Source organism: Clinocottus analis, unplaced genomic scaffold, assembly GCF_023055335.1.
Source record: "Clinocottus analis isolate CAN_PGR_092001 unplaced genomic scaffold, fCliAna1.0.p SCAF_8, whole genome shotgun sequence".
NCBI classification, from domain to species: Eukaryota; Metazoa; Chordata; class Actinopteri; order Perciformes; family Cottidae; genus Clinocottus; species Clinocottus analis.
Window position 1 is genome coordinate 14,198,812 of NW_027176240.1, and position 20,678 is coordinate 14,219,489.

At 41.3% G+C, this 20,678-nt stretch overlaps 2 protein-coding genes across 7 annotated transcripts; one reads left to right on the forward strand and one right to left on the reverse strand.

The window, feature by feature from the left end:
* Positions 1-1,376: 1,376 nt before the first annotated feature.
* LOC137779619 (CSC1-like protein 2) lies at positions 1,377-18,208 on the reverse strand. 2 transcript variants are annotated; one of them, XM_068567666.1, is made up of 24 exons: positions 17,796-18,208; positions 11,904-12,125; positions 11,637-11,716; positions 10,109-10,150; positions 8,873-8,963; positions 8,718-8,755; positions 8,457-8,599; positions 7,876-7,927; positions 7,639-7,747; positions 7,481-7,551; positions 6,854-6,934; positions 6,573-6,696; positions 5,805-5,938; positions 5,564-5,701; positions 5,099-5,252; positions 4,798-4,904; positions 4,603-4,689; positions 4,420-4,485; positions 4,072-4,234; positions 3,681-3,786; positions 3,326-3,493; positions 3,080-3,195; positions 2,909-2,980; positions 1,377-2,602 (listed from the first exon to the last, which is right to left on the reverse strand). In XM_068567666.1, the coding sequence occupies exons 2-24, from the start codon at positions 12,099-12,101 to the stop codon at positions 2,423-2,425; spliced, it is 2,520 nt and encodes an 839-aa protein (XP_068423767.1). In that variant the 5' UTR covers positions 12,102-12,125; positions 17,796-18,208; the 3' UTR covers positions 1,377-2,422. The 2 variants fall into 2 exon arrangements, with proteins under 2 accessions (XP_068423767.1, XP_068423768.1); XM_068567667.1 differs by lacking the exon at positions 10,109-10,150.
* Positions 18,122-20,348, forward strand: mrpl14 (mitochondrial ribosomal protein L14). Of its 5 annotated transcripts, none has more exons than XM_068567672.1 (3): positions 18,122-18,138; positions 18,773-18,875; positions 19,852-20,348. In XM_068567672.1, the coding sequence occupies exons 2-3, from the start codon at positions 18,796-18,798 to the stop codon at positions 20,219-20,221; spliced, it is 450 nt and encodes a 149-aa protein (XP_068423773.1). In that variant the 5' UTR covers positions 18,122-18,138; positions 18,773-18,795; the 3' UTR covers positions 20,222-20,348. The 5 variants fall into 5 exon arrangements, with proteins under 5 accessions (XP_068423773.1, XP_068423771.1, XP_068423770.1 ...); XM_068567670.1 differs by lacking the exon at positions 18,122-18,138 and adding an exon at positions 18,269-18,341; XM_068567669.1 differs by lacking the exon at positions 18,122-18,138 and adding an exon at positions 18,351-18,556.
* Positions 20,349-20,678: the final 330 nt, after the last annotated feature.

Genomic DNA, 20,678 nt, shown 5'->3' on the forward strand with positions numbered 1-20,678 from the left:
CACTGGACACCAGTAAGATATGCATTTAAATTATAAGTACAAAACTTATCATTTCTGGTTAGTTTGTGGACTGTCCTTTTGAAGCTGCGTAAATACAGCCGTCACACCATTGCTATAACCACTTGCAATTTATCAAAAAGTCGTGGAATGAACCTACATTCTGTGTTTAAACACTGGAGTTGTTAGACAACATGATACATTACATGCATCTTCCTCAGAGATAGACCTGGGATGTTATTTTGACAGGACACATTCAGAGATTTAAAGACATCACAGAGGTATTTAAAAGACAAACAATAAGAACCACCCCATCATGACCAGAACAGCACCAGACTCACCGGTGTTAAACAAGTATCTTGTTAGTACCATAATAATATACCCATATGTGGCGCCAATATACCCATGGACAAATTATGGAATTATGTTTAGGTTCACCATTGCATTTAAAAAGGGACGGAGGGGGGCTTCTCCATCAATCAAACAAGTGAAAATAAAATTAGTGCACATTTCACACAATAGTTTGCAGCGCAGCTGGATAATATATGTTCATTATGGCCCAATGACAATAACTGGTCCACGGTGACAGAGTAGTGGCCATAGGTCTGCTTCCCTTACCAACAGTCCTTTTTACGTTTAATGGGGCAGCTCATGTAGTGTTGTTGAGTAATGTGGACGTTTAATGACAGTAACAGAAAGCTTGATAAATCCTGAGTAAGGTCATAGCTGTGAGGGCACTTTTGTTTCACATTATTATTTTTTTAACTTGCAGTTTGTATTGTTTTTATGCGTTTCTTTCAGAATACTCCCGCTACCTGAAAAAGGAGCTGCTTCATATGGCTGCGGCAGATCAAGGGTGGCGTTGTAGTACAACACTATTGCTCTGAAACTGAATCTGCAAATGGAATGTACAATTGTGTAGGGAGAACTTAATTACTTCATAACAAGTAAAGCATAAACATAAATAATATGTACTCCATTTTGATTTCAACGGCATGAACATATAGTCAATAGCATAAACTTAAGGTTTTAAATAGATGTGGACCTTTTCCACTGGAGTAACTCGCTCAAGTGGCATCTCCTATTTTATATGTTATCACCAAAATTGCACAATTTGAGTTAAACAATCTACAATTCTGCATTGAGTAATTGCAAATGGGAAACAGTTACAATGCTCGATGACCACTGGAGCAGGTTGCTCCCTACATGATGAAAATGAAAAGGACTTTAAACTATCAGTAGCCACCTACACTGAATGCTAATTTTAAAAAATCCCTACATGATGAAGACGTAAACATCTGGACAAAAAGAGACAAACGAAAAAACATAAAGAAAACCAGTCACAATATCAAGTGAAGCTGATATTGTGACAGGACCCAGAAAACAAAAACCAAAAAGGCCTTTCTCTCCATCCTCTGAGCAACACAAGAGAATCAGCAGGCTCCTGGCCTCCAGTCCTCCTGCAGCTGTCGAGCAAGGACTTCCCCCTACCGGGAGCAGCTCCAGTAGCAGCAGTCCAACAGCAAACCCCAAAGGCTCAGAGACTGAACGGCAAAAAGATCATATTCAATGTAGTGTGCCAAAATACAGTTCAGGGATGTATCAAGCTTGAGAGCATTTCACATTCAATGCCTACAAATAAATACCAATGTCAAAAAAGGCTATTTAACAGATCCAGAGTTTTGTAGCTGTACAGTGTCAAAAGCGTCCAGGAGTGTTAGTAGCAGTGATTAAAAAAAAAAAAAAAAGGCTTTTAGGGAATTGGAAGAACCATTTTGAGACCGTCACATGTGATCCACCAAGCTGTCTGGAGGTGTGGAGAGCTCCTCTCTGGGTCTCTCCTCTCGCATCATCTGCTTATTCAGGGGAAGCATTTAGTGCAGACAATTAGCGATACTGGCAAATGATTAGAGGAAAATCCCCCCACCATCTGAACTTGAAGGCATGCTGTTCTACAGTACCCTAGCGAAACTCGAGCTTATGGGACAGGTCCTCTCTTTCAAGTGCAATCATGTTAAAGAAAATACAGACAGAACATCACTTCCCTTCCAAAACAAGGCAATCTATTCTTCATTTGTGCGTTAGTGTCTTTCTCTGATGGGTCCATGTGCAGTTTTTTTGGGAGGTGTGCCTCAGCTATATATCGGGGCAGAAGGATGTAGCTGGCCTTGCATTGTCAGAGTAGATTCCCTCTGCAGGTATTCAGACAGAAGATGATGTTTGGTGAGATCCAGTGAAGAAAATGCAGAAGTCCTTCAGCAACAATCCATCCAATCCTTAGTAGACAGTGTGCTTCCGTTAGTGTCAAGTCCCTCCATGGAGGTTGAGATGCTTTGGAGAACTGTTGGTTCTGTTCCTAGTATAATTCACATATTCAGTGCACTCCTCAAGTAAAAGATTTTTTTTGTTGTTGTTCCAGGCAGCATCAGTGCCGAACCTCGTTATCAATGAGGCTGTCCTCGCCAGACTGGAAGTCCTCATTTAGGCCATTTTCGACATTGATGATTTCCTCGTCCTGCGAGGAAACCTGGCCGTCGTCCTCGCCACTGCCAGAACCAGCCTCCTCCAAATTTGGGTCTTGAAGTACCTGAGCAATGTACATTTGCTGTAGGGGAGACAATGAAATGAGATATACTTTTAAGTGTGATACCCAGTTTATGTTTCACCTTTGGACAAAAAAGGTCAATTCAATTGACATGCGCACACTGAATAACAATTTGCTTTACAACAGTTTTTGAAGGATTACTTTAATATTTTAAACAAACTAAACACTCTTCCAAGTCCATGGCTGTAACTGAGCAAAAGATCGACTTTGCTATTAAGATTTTTTTTATTTTTTATAAAAGCAGATATTTAATACCATTGTTTGGTCGCTCATATTCTTATAAAACAAACATGACTGAATACATACGGCTGCCTTGTTGGCGGTAGAAGTGCACACTGGACGCCCATTTTCCAACCCGTCCACCGCCTGCGTGTCAATCTAGGAAAGAAAACATGCATTTACCATAAGCAGCTGAACTGAATACTTTTTTTTAGGACGACATGAATCACATGAATACATGGATGGCCATCCTGTTACCTTGTAGTTGTGAGCACTTAGATATTTAAAGTGTCCGAAGCAGACGTGAGAGAGGCAGATAATGATTGTGATGATCAAAACTATAAATGTGAACATGGACGTGGCAGCTGAAAACCCTGGGGGAGAGAAAGTGGAGAGACTCTTGTTTAGCAGGAGCTAGTATACATTACAACGCTTCAGACGCTGTAATTGAATATGGGCATGTGATGGGACATCAGTGGCCAGCAGATGGAGTCCTCGTCTTACCCGAGCGAACAGTGGAGAAGAACAGGAGCCAGAAGAGACAGAGAATGGGAGCAGCCACCACTTGGTTGACCGCACCAGAATGGATCTTCTTGTCCAGTTTGGATGGCAGATAGGCGTAGTACATGTTGTATCTGTCTGCAAGGTGTTTGAGCAGCATGTACATCAACCCTGTGCAGAGATGGGAGACAAAACACTTAGTGGAACTAATCCAATTAGGCTGGCTGATAAGCTTCTGTACAAACAGCAGAGCCACTGGATGCCGCCTGCCCTCTGTGCGTTTCTCCTGCCGTCATTCAATAAGCACGCCATCTGGTGCACTAACCGCCTGCAGGGGGTAAAAGATGGCCGAACTCACCAAAAGGGACGATGATTGGGCAGGTGATGCTGTAGGTCATTACCACAGTGAAGACACACATCATCCAGGCATAAGCTGCCCCGAACTGGAACTCATAGGCTTGGTGCTGTAAGGGCACAGTTACAGGATATAAAAGAAAATACAAAATCTTAACATTCTGGATTTCAATATCCATCACGTGAAGCTGATTAAAGATAAAAAAACAAGTCTTTGTTTTCTGATCTTTAGCTTCTTAACTGGCTAATTTATGTGTACAACAATGAATTGCTCCATAATGTTTCAGGGTAAATGTTTGCGTTAGAGATCAGTTTTACCCAGCTATTAATTCTTAAACTTAACAGAACATGGACCCATAACTTGTGTCAACTTGCTGAGCAGGGGACTCACTAACCCTCTTGACGTTCCTCCTCTCTGCCACAGAGCGAGCCAGGCAGAGACGGATCATGTACATAAGTAGACCGGGGATCCTCAGCAGGTCCATGGCATTACCAATGAATGCAGACGCAATGACATAGTTCACAAAGAAGGCTCCATTGTCAGGAAGGTACACGCACCTAAAGAGCAAAGAAATAGTCACTATTAAAAAAGACTGAAATCAGACTATTATTTAGCTGATTATTGCAGAAGCCAATTATATTCCAAACAAATTGAATATGTTTTATTCACATTTCATCCCGTTCTGCTTTGATTCGTGTTTTTTGAAGTTGTGTATTGAAACCTGTAAAATCATGATACTCACTCAAATCTCATTGTAGCATCTGCCAAGAATTTCTTGTCAAAAAGCCAGCGGAAGAAAACATCCAAACTGCAAAGATACAGGGAAAGAAAGAAGTCAGGTCAAATTTCAGGCTGCCAAAAATGAATTAATGTCTAGCTTTACATTGCATTGTGTTGCAGGGAAGAAATCAAGAACATCCTGTACCTGCTGAGTCCCAGGGAAGGCAGCAACAGGACCATAAAGATCAAGAAAGTGTAGCACTTATGCATTGTGGTCCTGTTCTCTCCTGACCTGTAAGGCCAAAGGAAATATTTACACACTTAACCTAAACCTTGAATGGGAATAAAAACAACATGACTGATTTGTTGGATAGTTGATTGCAGAAAGTGTGAAGCTTACCGTGTCCAATGGGCTTCCAAGAAGGCAGAATAGTAGACAATGGTAGGAAGTAAGGCGGAGAAGGACCACAGGAGGAGGGTGGGGAAGAACTGGGTGACGATTGGATTCTGAAAGACAGATCAGACACACATTAAAATGTGCCAAGAATCGAGAGGTGAATTCTTCTGCCTTCACAACAGCACGCAGGCTTGTGATGACTTTGATCTGGACGCTCAGAAGGGCATTGATAAAGATGCCTCAACTGACCACAGGCCTTTCAAAAAAAAATAATAATAAAGAAATAAAGAAATAAAACACTCACATTGAGGTACTCGACGGGTTTGGTAACATTGAACTTGTCCATTGTGGAGATGATGATGGCCGGGGTGGTGAGGAAGAAGAGGAGGAGGAAGAGGACAAGGTTGATGATTAGGCAGCGGAGCCACCAGGAGACTCCTCCCACTGACAGATGCTCCCTGTGGGATGAAGGTTATGCAGCGGTTAGATTGACTCTGGCCGATGACCCGCAGTTATGGACACAGCTGGCCAGTAAACTGATACTGCTGCTCAAAAACCAGTTCATCACCTGGAGGGAGAAAGTCCCTTCAAAGTGGAATAAAGTCTAATTGTTCCTCAGCGTGAAAATAAGAGCACTAAAAATCAACAAGTGTGCATTTGTAAAATTCCCTTTGAGTAGTTACATCAAGTGCTTGGATCTTGCCAAAACGTATCCACCCGAGTCGACACATTCATGCGGACAGATCATGTGACCTGAATGCGTTCTTACCAGTAGACGTTTTGTGGATCAGGGGCGTAGTTGACAGTCCAGTTGTGTGTGTGGAGCTTGGCGCTGAATTGAGAGCTTCTGGGCTCCTGACGACACTGACAGCCCTGACACTTGCAAGCATTAAAGTCTTTTAAGATTCTGGTGTAAAACAAAGAACAGACATTCAAACGTTACTGAATAATTGGTCAATGCAAAACAAAAAGGACACAGATACACATTCACACATGTTAAATGTACTTACGTAGCAGTTATGGATTCATTTTGGAAGGTGACGAAGGCCATTCCCAGAGGCTTCCTGTTAACCTTTTCTCTCTCCTTCCTGTAGTCGTCTTTCAGTTGTGCCTCCAGCTTGGTATAGTAGCCCACTGCCTCTTCCTGTGAAGAACAAGGACATCAAAGTCAGAGTCTTTTTTATTATCTTACATTACAGTTAGTAAATAGCACTTAATACACAAGGTCAAGTCTACGATTATCTCCTAATGTAATTGCATAACCATAAACTTGCTTTTGTGGGCGTGAAAAAAACAAGAAAAAAAAAGAAATCGCATAAAGAGACACTTCACTCCCTGAATGAGGAAACAATCATTTTATTGGCTACATCCGATCCACTTTGGTGTTTGTAGTGATTTTATTTGAGTTTTAAATATTTTCACAATTTGTAATTGTTTTTGTTGTTAGCTTTAATGCACTCTGCTTCAATTTCAAAGTACATCCATATTTGTAAAAGTTAGCACAAGCAGCTTCGGGACTACAACATCCACCGGCTTAATTCTGCTCAGATGTGCTAATGATGAGATGATATATGGTTTGGTCCCTTCCCAGGAGCAGGTACCTGTGTGTTAAATTGCTTATATGTTTTCCAGCATATCCCAGACTCTTCTAATTAATCTACAAGTAAAATCAGAGAGATGCTTTGTTTGTCAGTAACCTCAAAAATGGTGTCAGTATCAGGTTGTAAATCCATTTTTGGAGAGTGTCATTTTAAGATCTCGCTACGACATATTCTGACCTGCTCACAGCCTTTGATGATGCAACAGCAAAGGTGTCCGCAGGGTTTTGGATTGATCATAGTTGTAATATGCTCCTTTGCCACCAAGTCAAGGAAGAATTTCTTGCTGCGCTCGGTCTTCTTCCTGCGTGCAAAACATCTCCCATGTCAGACTATAGAGGGACCAGTTCACAACAAGCTCCGGTCCTGGAGCCAAGGACACACTTCACAAGTATATCCTAAAATGCTAAGAAGGAGCAAACGCCCCCACCCTCCCTCGTGTAATTATGAATAAAACATACCTTTCAGAGTTGAGATACATCAGCCTGGCCACATTGTAACAGATACGTGCTTCCAGCACGGCACAGTTCTCATACGCCTGCCTACGAAAGAAGAGCAGGGAGGGAGCACGTCAAAAGACTGGATAAGTTTCAACTTACACATATCGACAACAGCAAAGTGTATTTACAGTAGATGACACATCTCGACAGCATTGTAACAACACTCGCAAGTCCCAAAAAAGATATGAATGCAACAGCCACCAATAGTTAATGGCAGTTTGAAGTTTCATCTTATCTATTTTTTTTTTGGTACTCGCGTTTGGAGGTCTTTTTTTGGTGCAGGAGCAAAGATGATTTTGATTAATAACATTTGGCTAAGTCGTAGTTGAGCCAAACACCCCGTCGCGTCTTGACACATGACTTGCATGATCCTGCTCATCTGGCTTCCATTATGGACAATTACATATATAGGCTCGTCATTGTCTGATCCCACCATATGGGCCAGCACAAGACAGCTGCTTTTAACAGGCAAAGGCACGGCGCTCATACCGCGTAATACAGTTAATGCACAGTGTACTGACATTTCAACAGAGTCATGTACTGGAAGCCTCGTGAGATATCAACAGTGGACTGGACTGTAGTGCTTACTCAAAGTGTTGCTTTATCTCAGACTCCTCTGCGTATTTAGAGATTCCATTGACAAATAAAGTGCGTTTCACCTGCATGGAAATGAAGAGAGAGAAGTCATTAGAAAGTGTGTAAATAAGTGAATAAAAACAGCCATTTTGTGAAGCCATGCCACCCACCAAGTCATCCTCCTTGTAGTGCATCTTGGAGGTGTGCCGTCGCATGCTGTAAACCGTTAGTAACAGGTAGAGAAATGCAAAAGTGGTGTGCAGCCACAGTAGTGCATTACTAAGGAAACGAAGGGTAAAATAAATGTTTGGAAAGATTTAGTGAAAGCATTAGCAAGTGAAGAATCGACATGAGGCTTCAAAGTACAGCATATCATATAATAAAGTGACAGTAAACCATTTACTCACTCTGCATTCAAATTTGCAATAGTAGTTCGCCCAAAACTATAGGCATTGTTTTCTGTGGGGGGAAAAAAGGAAAGAAAGAAACAATACAATCACTTGTCAGTCACCAGAAGTTCTGCTGCCACTTGCAGCTCACGGTGCTCTGTAGTCCAGAGAAAAACCATGAATAAGCATCATGCCTGAGGGTCAGGGTAACTGTCCGGGTAGCCGATCAATTTAACTGACACCAAGTGCCCATGAATTAATGAATATAAATGCCATAAGTCTGAAGCAAAAAACATTTAGCCGCTGAAGTGAAAGGTAAATTGTCAGATTTCTCAAAAGTATGATTCATTCAACATATTTACTTGGTGTGTTCTTATTCATTTTCAAAACGTAGCAATCATTTGCACCTACATGCATAAGTTTGCAAAGCTTTGTACCCTTTTATATATGAGACGGAAGTTTTAGTCAAAATCACAAAGACAAGAGAACAAGGAGACTCACCTTGTCAAACATTGAGAGCAAAACTAATGCAAAAAAAAAAATACAAGTCATTTCTACATTTTCAAGGATCCCCTGCAAGTTAAATATAATGAACTTACCAAGTAGGTTTCCTGAGAAGTTAACAGGCAAGATGATGCCCACGGACAGCACGCCCACCACAACCAGCAGGCCGATGATGTGGCGCTGAAAGGACAAGTAATGTACTGCATCCTCCCCACACTTCTCCCTTATCTCTTCATCCCTATAGAGAGAACACATCAACAAAGTCAACTACGGAAATGCAATTCAAAACAGAACGTTCCATACTCAGTTTAATCAATTTTTCTAATTTCCTATACGCGGCCAGTAGGTCAACTCACTTGATGCGGAAAATGGCAGTTAGCCAGGAACAGAAACCCTGATAGAAAGAAAAGAGCAGAGAATTGAAGGTGTAGTAGTTATATTATGAAACATGCAGTACAACCCAGTTGGCAGTACACTATACCTAATCCTGTAAGAACAATGGCCTACTTACTGTGTCTCTCTGATCAATGTCCACAGAGCTGGACACTGAAGTGAGACGCTCGTAGCGTTCGGGTGCCTCTGATGTCAAGGCAGAGGCCACACTGTACGCAGGAAACACAACACATGACATTAGAACGATGCTACACATCTACCCAACACCACTACCGACCACAAGAGGATGTTAGTTCTTTGTGTCTCAGGGCAGTAGAACTACCATCAGGGTGGAAACGTTAAAACAAAAACACAGATTAACACAAGCCCTGAAATGGACTGAAGAGATTCACCCCCGTTTATCCTGGTATGGGTTGGTTAACCAGTCAACCACAAGGAGAATCTCTGCAGTCACATTTCATGCAGCATTAGGAATCTCTACTTTACACAGGTTGAGTACACCATCACTGCCAGAGGAAAGGTGGTGATACAAGGGTTAGAAGGCAAAGTTCTAGAGAAAAAAACATTCACAGAGGAAACAACAGAAACCCTGGGATTAAAGAGGCAGAAATTAATGGAGGTTGTCCAGCAGAGCAACAGGTTCTTCTGGACACATTACAGCATCAATGATTTATTATATAATGTATAAAGATGTGACTGCACTCCCCACGGAAGTCATAACAATGTATGCATAACTGGAAAATATGGTCGTCACCCAGGCTCTGCTGGAATACCAACATCGGTTCAGTGCTCGATACTACACGAACGGATGACGTCACCCAAGGCTCTAAGAGATCGCTAATGGAATGAGGAGAGAGCCTGTGGCGGTAATTCACCATCAGTCGTTCTCTCGCACATTCCTGTGAGAAGTCAGAATGGCTCCTCCGAGCTCTACTGGACAGGATGTACTGTAACTGCACCATGTTGGGGCCTGTATGTGAACAACAACGGGGAAGCATTACCTCTCCCTGTAAGCATCCTGCCTGTGCAGCTCATGAGGTGCGCTCACACTTAAGAAGTCCGCGCTTCACAAAGAGGTCAACACACAGATTAACACACACAGATCTGATTAGGACAGTGCGAGAGGATAGACAGGCCCAACCGCAGAAATACAAGAATGACATGGACAGGGAGAGGAGTTAGGAGCGTGGCACTGGGAAACGCCTGAAAGAAGAGGAGGGGAGACCATCAAGAGTGAAAAAAAAGGCTGAAACCCACGGCGGCCTCGGCAGAGTGGACAAGAGTTATGAGTTAACCACAGAATCGGGAAATGAGAGAAGAAAAATGTAGTCTATAACACGTAGCGATGACATACTATTCCCGATCATCCAGGCGACAGTACCGCTGATCCATTCTTCTGGTGAACAGAAAAGCAAAACAAAGCCATTCAGTTAAGTTGTGAGGAAAAGGCCCCGTTGGCCAGTAAGGGTGCTGGTTCAAAGAGGAACGTTGAAGGCATTTTACACCACAGGCATACCAATGAAGGTTTCTATTTATTCTGGTATACGTTACACAACCATTTAGATGCATCTATGACCTATGGTATAATAACCCTTTCATGAAAGTCACGGCTTAAGTGGCTGCAGCAAAACAAACATTAGACTTATACCTCAATTTAAAATGATTAACAATCAAGCTTGCGTTTGCTTTTCAGATGTTATAAGACTTTTAAAGACAGACGTTGGTCTCGAGTCAACAGTGTCAGGAAATAACAAACGACATCTCCTTCCAAAAGTGTCCCACACAGCAACCCCCCTACCATCCTCCCGCCATGCTGCAGCCCCATTCTCTGCTCGCATGCAGCTGCAAAAATAGTGAAGCTGCAACATCACACAAACACAGCAGTGGGATGTAGGGGATGGAGCACTGTGTCTTGCATGTTCAAAGGTTCACAGTCGAATAGCTCTGTGGCAATGTCTGAGCCCCTTCTTTCCTGGACTTGACCAGTCATGTTTTTTTCCAGCTCAAAGTTTAAAAAGGGGCGGTCCTTGTTGACAGGCGCCTCTTAGGCTGCATCCACATTGATTCTCATTATTTGATCAGGGTTCAGACATCAGTCTCAAATTATCCCAATATATCTGAAAGCATATCATATAATAACTACAATCCACTGGCTTAGATGAAGACCGTGGCTTTCAAGTGTTCTTGGAAATTGATCCAATAGGGTATTTAAATTAATTATGAAGTTATTTGTTCACTCCATCTCATGTTTACTCCAACAGTCTGGCCTTTCTATGTCAAAGTGAACAAACTGTGCAACAAGTGACGAAGCATGACAATGTCAGCATGCATTATTGCCGTTGCAAACGGAAAACTGCTGACTCTGACTTCCTGTCTGGAGTACCATCCTTGTGACGCCCGTCAGAAATCAAACATCCACAATGAACAATTACTTATAAAACTTGTCTTTGGCAGATCTCTTCAGACACTCACACCAGATGCCTTTTTTTAATCTTAATAGTGCATCCTTCTTGTCCACCTTTAACATTGTAACTATAACCAAATCATATCAATGCCTGTATCGAGGAGAAACATTAAGTGCAGGTTCCTGAGAATAACATTTTAAGTTATCACAAATCTCTAAAAACTATGACATTTTTATGAAAAATGTACAATTCATTATTTTAGCTGACAAAACATTTCTTTAGAAGGTCATTTAGGTTTGCGCCGGTTATCATAGGACAATAGCATGTACCACATTTTAACCACTTGTGTGTATTCAGCACTTTCAACCAGCTGATGTATCAGTGCCTGTTGGCATGATGTTTTTTGTTTTTCATGAACCCCAACAAGTCCTTGGTACTGAACACTCCAGGCAGTCTGAATTAATGTTTTCCAATTACCTGTCAGCGTCGGTCACCAGAGCGAGGCGTCCGTAGTCCCAAGCTACTTTTCTCAAGAAGGAGAACACAACCAGCAGCCCCTAGAAGTTCACAATAAACAGTGGCTGTCAACCCCTTTAGTCCCTTTATTTATAATACAGAGAAAACACAAGTTACATAACTTCTTGAAGGTTCTTATCAGTAAAAACAACAACAAAAAAACACATCCCTGGAAGAGTTTTACTTCTAATCTGACAGTTGATACAGCCACATGACATAAGGACTCACCAAGAAGCACATGAAGTCAAGGGCGAGCACAGTGGGAACCCCCCCAAAAGGTAAGCCCTGGAGCACTGTGCTGCGAATTCGAGCAGAGTAACAGAAGTCCTTTGAGGTATTGCTGGGCGGCGTCGGTGGGCAGCTCTCTGAATTGGGGCATCCTTGCGCCCCGTAGATGGCCATTATTAATATCAGCACTCGGTGCATTACTCACTGCAACATGTTGACAACCTGTAAAGAAGAAATAAAAGTATAAGAACACCAAGTATGCTCCCTTGCTTGGATTTGGGCATAATTGGTCACACTGTGTGTGTCCATCATGGGCAAATTGTAAAAAGTAACCTCCCCTTTTACTGAGAAATGGAGAGTTACAGTTATGGTGGCAATAAAATTAAAAATGTTTGTCCCCTTCTATTAAGGCTCACATTTCTGTCATGTCAATAGTCACATGTCATTACTTTTTAACCACATGCATGACGACTGAAACCTGAATGTTTCGAATGATTATCCACTTTCTGTTCCTCATTTGTGGCCACTCTATGTGCAAATTACACATCTTTCAACTTTGTTCTGAGCAAGTAAAAATGTCCACTCTGAACACCTTTGCGTTAGATGTTCAGTGCCAATTAGCAATCCCCATCCAGTCAACCGAGAGAAACACTGGCATTGCATTGGAGACATGTTCCTCACGACCTGAGAACTTGGAGTAAAAAATACACCCTCTTTTCCGATCTGATTCAATCCAACGCCTGAACAAATATCTGGGTCTTTATCTTGCAAGATGTTCAACTTCACAAGTCCCTGGTGTACTGCATCATTCATGTTGTTGCAGGCAGGTAGCCTCAGGAAACACTCAGGTTGCCTGAACTTGTTTGACAGACACTTCGTACAGTCATGTGTTTGGGCTTTTTGAGAACAGTGACTCAACCATTTGGGTTGGTGGAACAAAACAAAAAAATAGCTAAAAGCTGCAAAACAGTTCACATTACTTTGGGTCATTATACTGCTAATAGGTAAGGAGTTTGGTGTATCTACACCCTGAAATGCCTGAATGTGGTCTGTTATTTAACGCTTTTCCTTCCGGTCTCTGATGAATTTCAGTCAAACAAGCAGTTGACCGAACACGCAACCTAATTGTGGAAAATATTGGGGGGAAGGAAGGGGGGGGGCTCTAGGTCAGCAAATGGTCAACATTGTGATTTCAACTCCCTTGCCAATATGGGGTCAGGGATTGCATTGATAACACTAGCCATTCAATCAGTACCTGCAACAACCTATACAGTGGTCCTTGAGTTACAAGACATAAGAAAGATACACATTGAGATAAATGAGCTGAACACTAAAGTACCTTCTCTCTATAAGATTGTACCTATTCTGAACTACAGGCTTAAAATACACTTAAAAGGATTCATATTTGACTCAGACTGAACAAATGAAGGGCTTGAAGAAGGCGGGTGTAGGTGTTCTGATGAGTGCTGGCGAGTGGGTTTGCACAGTTGCACTGTTATACTTGTGCCCTTCGACCCACTATTGCCAGCAGCATTCACGATGCTGCTCATCTGCCCTAACACTAACTCATTTATCCGCTCCCTGGAATGCTGTGACATCACTGGAGAGGGACGCAGCCAGAGCTGAACAATAAGCCGATAGAGACCGCAGGGTTCAAATGGACCGGTCTCAACCCAAGGAGGACACAACATACCCCCCTGTGCCTTCAACAACACTGCTGCACATCCTGGACCCATTGCCACAGTTCAGACCGTTTAACATTCAACACCAACATCTAGAAATGCACTTAATCACATTTTTAAAAAAAATAGTTATTAAAACACCTGTATGTTATCGGTTTTACTCATAGTACCGCATCAGGCTGTAATGTGTCATGGAAAGTATTGTTCTTGAGTGACGAGTCAATCTTTACAATGTATACATCTATAACTGCCAGGATACATGAATCAAGGAACATAATAATCAATCAAAAACATCTGGCGAGGCTAACTGTATTCTACTGTGAGGCACTCAGCATAGATTGCGATTGAGTGTCTGGAAAATTATTTGTTCTATATATTGAGTTATTGTACATTAACCCAAAATTTATGAGAATCTGGGAGAGCCGCTGGCATTCAAGAGTCAAGTGAGCACATACAAGTGCAGTTGCCATTTGTTTTTAAAAAGTGTTTGAGATATGACTACGGTTCACTTTGACCATTTAGATTAGAAGAACGCTCATGGTAAACAACAGCAATAAAAAAACATTTCTTGTTTTGTCTTTGTACATGCCATATATTATCAAGGATTGGACACTACAATACAAAATAATAGTGTAATAGTACTGCAATAAAAGCCTTAATTGGCCCAGTAGAGCAGAGTCAACGTGACTTTGATTAAAAAGTTGAGCCCTATAAATATTACAAGATTGTAATATTGTCAAAGCGTGTTTTAACCTTTGCCTGCAACTAGTTTTCCTGGCAATTTGTCTCCGCTTGAAGGTGCCCTGTAGGGCTTTCTTGGAAAAGACAAAGTTATGTGTACATTTAGTGTTTCACACTGAATGAGGCATTGTGCATCATTGAGGTCTGACAACTCTCCTTAGATTTGAAATCTGTCTCTGTTCTGACTAAAATGCTAAATTACCTTCATTCTGAATAGTAAACTATGTTTAAAGTCTGTCTACAATCTACATTTGAAGTTTGGGTAGCATGAAATACGAATCACATGTTTGCTAGTGATATGCTTAAGCCCTGATAAAACATGAGACTAATAGATCCTATCTGCCATCCATTTTAATGAAATTGATATTCTAGATTTCATTATAATTTCAATGTCTAGAACCATTTTTAACAGCATCATGGGTGCATGACTCAGCAGCAGAGAAATGCTGGGCCACCTTTTCACCTGATGCTAGTTGCTATGGTACCACGAGTCTGGCACACATCCTCAAAATACAAATAAACAGAAAAGGGATGAAGGCAGTGGGAGAGAATATTCATTCTAGTAGATTTATTAACTCCATCTCGGAGTGGTCTGCTGTTTGCTCCACAGCTTAAGCTGGAGAAACAATGAAGTCGGTCTAATTGTCAGGGATAATACATATTTGTCTTAATATCTAGTTGGACAAACTAAATAACAGAGCCAAATGCTTACAAAGATAAATGAAAGGAAAATACAATACAATGGCTCATTCAGGTCCGTGCAAGCCGCTGGGTGTTCATTACATGATAATACAGATGCAAACCTTTTAACTGCAAGTGTACCCACCTTGATCTTTATTCATAGAGAAATTGGCCTTAAAATGGCACAACACTAATGCTTTCCATCTACAATTGACCCTTTGCCAAGTCCCACCCATTGAGCGCAAACCAGCCAGTCATAGCGTAGCACCTAGCCAGCTCCGACCAATGTCCTGTACCCATTCACCTCTGCTCCACAGACGCTCATGCAATCGTTTCAGGGAGTCTTCATTTTTGGCCTGGTTTTGTGGCTTTTAAGCTAGTCATGGTTAGTTGTTCTGACGTAGTGATGCGTTAACCAGAACGGTTGGAAAGAGGTATACGTTTCCACGTAAAAACAAAAAACATCATTAGCTAGCCACGTTTTTGCGTCACAAGCTACTGAAGGTGTACTGAATGAACACATGCTGCTTTTGCTTTGTAACGATTGTAACAGGGATAAAAAGAACTATACCAGCTTTACATTTTATTATCTTCGGTCTCCAGATGATGTGGTGATTCAGTTTTAAACTATGATCTGTCTGCTTTAGCTTCTATCTTTATATCAGACTGAATCACAAATGATATTGTTTTTTCAAAAATGGAACATTTCGTCAGGGAGTGCAGGTAGTGACAGTCTGGGATACATAGCAGCGCTGATGGCTTGACGGAATAGCAGTGGGGGGCGGGGCTGAGAAAAGTGTCAATTAGCATCAACAGACATATGACCTTGTGCACTTAAGTCTTCCCCATGAGAGTTGTTATTCCTTTTGTCTTCAAGGAGGTAAAAACAAGCTGTGTTCAATGCTTCAACATGTTATGAATTATGTAAGCTGCTGTCAAGCAACACAAACTTTAGATGCACTGACTTGCTTCTCCAACTAAATAAAAGCACATTTTATAAAGAACGGACATATTCTAGGTGCCAACGGTAAGTTTAATTGCTTTTGTTTCATTTCCTCAAACTTTTCTACAGTCCAAATAATGACCAGGAACCTTTAATGCAATATGTTATTTATGATTATGTGACCGGTTAAGTCAAGCTAAACACCCCCATGAAGCAGAACTGCCTCTCTCTCTAAGTTACACTTCCACTAACAATTAAGGTGTTTAATGCATGGTCAGCAAAAACAACTCAAAGAACAGATATAAATGTGTTTGTTCAACAAAATCACCTTGTGAAATCCTTTGACATTCTTATCACAACAAGACGAAATACTACATTTTTATGACCCCACTCAAAATAGGTGGACACCCTTGAAGAAAAGGTACCTGCAACATATGATTTAATAATTACATACTTGCGAATTCATTTATAAAAATGTTATTGATACTTGCTTGTGTGCAGATTTGCAAAAATAGGTACTGTTGGTAATAGCCTGTAAATCATTTACAACCACTGAGTGCCTGAGCTTTGATTATCTCAGATCATGATATCAGAGTACGGTTTCATAATCACGTCACAGTGTGAATGGAAACACCTTACACACACAGACACACACAGTAAACAAAAAAACAGGAACAAGACTCAACCCCCTGCTGACATACACACACATATATAAATATAGTATTTGCTATACAGATCCAACCAACATTAACATTAAATGGATTGGCGCTCAATGACACAAACCCTTAAAAAAAGGAGAAGAAGAAGAAGAAAACAACATAGGTTCTTAATCAATGCCGTCTGGATCTGACCTGAACTGTGTTTTAATCTAAAAGACCACAAAATGTTGTGGAGTTGATTCATGAAGGAATAACAACACAAAAGATTGATTGATGCCACACACAAAAAAAGTTATCCAACTGAAAGTGATCTCTTCTTGCTTCCACTACGGTGAAATATATCAATATACTCTTTGTCAAAAAGTCATGCTACTGAGGCTCTGTTTTTTATTATCTCGTCTGCCATCCATATGAGCAGAAGTGTGTCAGAGTGATACTCCAAAGGCTTTCCATCAGTACTGTCCCTGAACCACAGCTCATGGGCATATTAATAACACTGACAGCTCATGTTGATCCCTCCACAGGCGATGCAACAGGAAACACTTCTTAGAGCATTAACTGTCACCACCCGGTTGTCATCGGGCAATGAAGTATCCCATGTCTGTGTCACACCGCGGGACCCGTTACCTATCTAAAAGGTGTGTCAAAAAATACTGGCATGATCCCTGCGGCTCAGTAGACGGACATTAAAACCATAACAGTCTGATATCGTTTCAGGTTCCTTTACATCCACACACAGGCAGTCTCCCAACAGCAACACATCCGAGCAGTTCTCAATTGTATTATTCATGTCATGAATTATATAGTTCGTCATAATGAACAATGCGTCTAAACAACAAACCCAACATCCAAGTGCCTGAAGAGGACAAGCAGGCGAACTTTGTCCGGCGGTTGAGCGTAGAGTGGCGCAACCGATAAAATAATAATGAATGTCACGGTTTAATGTTACCTATTTTACAAGAACTCGCTTTGATCCTCTGGAGGAACCCACAGGTCCTCGTTTAGTCACTAGAGCTCGTGAGCACTACGCGTAACGGGACGTGTTGACTCGCGTGTTGTTCTGACAGAAAGTGTTACGCCGCAGCAGCTAACGGTTAGCCGCCGCTGTGGAGGACAAACACGCGCACGTCGTCTTGAAACGCCAATACTTCTTACAGTTGAGCGATGAATAGAGAAACCCACTCACCTTGCTATGATACGCAGCACGGCGAAAAGTAACACAATCACCGGTCAGCGCGTGCGAGCTAATGGCCCGTAACGTGGACGTTAGCTCCTTGATGTAGCAGATAACAGGTGGAGAGGCGATCTAACTAGCGTGGATGTGTGAAGAAAATAACACCCGTCGGCTGCAGATGTCCGCACCGGAGTGGGTTCACGTCAACCTGTCCTTCCCGGCCGCGACACCGGGGCTGAAACAGAACACCGGTTGGTCAACCCGTCTCGCAGTTGGCGATGATAGACACGTTTGTGTTGTCTGTCTGTCAGCCAGCGGAACAACTAACTCGACCAGTCCAGCGGGGCTCACCCTGGTAAAGAGCGTGACGTAAATAATACTAGATCACATAGAGAGACGCGTCTTTAGCTTCGTACGCCATTGCCGTGTCGTCGACGTTGTGTAGCTTCTATCTATCCGTGTGCATTTCTAGATTCCCCCGGCGCGTTGATATGACGTATGATGACGTATCAAACGACTTAGCGCGTGCTAACTGAGGCCGTAGTAGCTGCTTTTGTGGTACGTCAGGTACTCTGTTTTAGGACACACGGTTGAAGTTTACCAACATTTATCAAAAACAAAATACAACTCCTCATTTTTAGAGACGAGTATTTTTTTTCTCTTTTGTGAATGCGTCTTGTATTTATCAGCCTGCTCGGCTAAAGGCGGTAGGTCGCGTATTGCTGACGCATTTTTGACATTGCCATGGAGCGTGATATCAGGGTATAAACGAGGTGGATATTTTAATCTTAAAACATTAACAATTTCAACACAATCATACCTGTCTTTGTGTATTTGAAGAAAAAACTATAAACTAAATGGTTCCGCTCCGTTATTCGGATGGATTAACGTCACGTGATGGTTAGCTTAATGCTAGCGATATGTTTAGGTCACCCTGTAGCTTATTAGCTGATAACGTAACATAATGATCAAATAACATTTCTTTCTAGCTGGCACATTATTCGCTACAATCATGGCTTTCCACCTGCTTTCAAGATCTCTTACTGGGCTCCTTGTAGAGTCATCGTCAGTGATTCAGCCAAGGACTTTTAGGTAAGTTGTTTAATACTTGAGAGCTCGCTAAGACTTGACAGCTGTGTGGTCTGATTCGTTTTGACACATTGTAAGTTGTTGAACCTCGAATCGATCACAACTGTTTGCTGCCACAGTCAATGCTATAGCAGTGACATGCATCAGCAACATGTTGTTTGTTTATTGAAACTTAAAATGGATGTTTGACCTTTATTTTGCAAAATCATGTCTGAGCAGATTAGAAGGTTGCTTGTTTTGTTCACTTGCTGTATGTTTGATCTGGGGTCACTTCATATCTAACCTTAGAAGACGTGAATCTTCTTTTCAGTACACCCATGTCCTGTATCAGCTTGATTAGATGTTTTTAGTCTGGAAGCCAATTGTGGTCCACTATGAAACCTAATCAAATGTGAGGAGGAAACATGAAGCCTCCGATGCGACACTGAGCAAGAAACTTTCAGTGTAGGATGAGACATCTAATGTCCAATAAACATTTTTGATTAAAACGTACTTGCATAATCAGAGAGTCTGGCTTATTCCATGGAGGATAAGTGATTCATGTTCTTATAATATGTAATATGTAGTTTCTTTATTACTATGCATAAAAACAATTGCACTAGATTTAAAAAGTTAAATTTATATCCAGTACAGCAAGTTTTCTAATTTATTATTATCATGTTTCTGCCCTTTCAGACACACATATTATACAACCAAACATTTATTCTGGTTCGATATTAAAGCTGTGGCCAAAGCCAGATTATTTATCAGGTAGCTACAACAGTAGTGGCTGACCATTAAACATGATTTGATTTAACTTTATAACACATTTCATTCAATGTTTTTGGAGCAGTCACCAATGTTCATCTTAAAAAGCAACTAGTGTGTGTGAATTTTTGCTTTACTTTACCTCATAGAAAAGTAAATGTCTTGCATCACTGCAGAGTCTCTGGAGCAGAGCTGTAGTCATCATCCAATTAACTGTTTTTTGTCTCATCAGCGTATCAGCTGTTGCAGCAGCCATTCAGAAATTGACAAGAGTGCGCGTTGTGGACAACAGCTCCCTTGGAAATACACCATATCACCGTCCACCAAAAGTGATCCATGTTTACACCAAGAATGGCGTCGGGAAAGTTGGTGACAGAGTGTTGCTTGCCATCAAAGGACAGAAGAAGAAAGCACTAATCGTTGGACACAAAATGCCGGGAGAGCGCATGAGGCCACGCTTTGATTCCAACAATGTTGTTCTGATTGAGGACAATGGAAATCCTACAGGAACAAGGATCAAGGTCCCTTTACCCACACATCTACGTCAAGTGGAAGGGGAAGATTACTCTAAAATCCTAGCAATTGCTAGTTCCTTTGTTTAATGACACCACTCTGTACTGTTTGTATACTGTACATTTGACATGTGCTTGGGGTTTATGAATATTTGATATTTCATGTACGTGTTCAATGTGTTGTATGTCTACAATAAAAAGGTAAAGGGAGCATGCACCCAAGCCACAATTGTCTCTTCAGTATTCTGTTGACACTTAATATATATAATGGGCTCGAGCCTTTGTCGACATGCTTGGCATTTCACTGAGGCTTCTCTGTGCTTACAATATATATATATAGATATATAGATATAGATATATAGATATATGGATATAGATATATAGATAGATATAGATATATTAGATATAGATAGACATCTATATCTATAGATATCTATCTATCTATAGATATAGATAGACATCTATATCTATAGATATCTATCTATCTATAGATAGATATCTATGTCTATATAGATAGATCTATGTCTCCTTTAGCTTAAAGGCATAG

Coding starts and splice junctions, on each gene's coding strand:
- LOC137779619 (XM_068567666.1), bottom strand. CDS start 12,101: ATGCACCGAGTGCTGATATTAATAATGGCCATCTACGGGGCGCAAGGA. Junction 7,552..7,638: donor ACTACAAGGAGGATGACTTG/GTGGGTGGCATG, acceptor ATTTCCATGCAG/GTGAAACGCACTTTATTTGT. Junction 5,253..5,563: donor GATCCACAAAACGTCTACTG/GTAAGAACGCAT, acceptor TTCATCCCACAG/GGAGCATCTGTCAGTGGGAG.
- mrpl14 (XM_068567668.1), top strand. CDS start 18,641: ATGGTTCCGCTCCGTTATTCGGATGGATTAACGTCACGTGATG. Junction 18,684..18,772: donor TGGATTAACGTCACGTGATG/GTTAGCTTAATG, acceptor ATTTCTTTCTAG/CTGGCACATTATTCGCTACA. Junction 18,876..19,851: donor ATTCAGCCAAGGACTTTTAG/GTAAGTTGTTTA, acceptor TTGTCTCATCAG/CGTATCAGCTGTTGCAGCAG.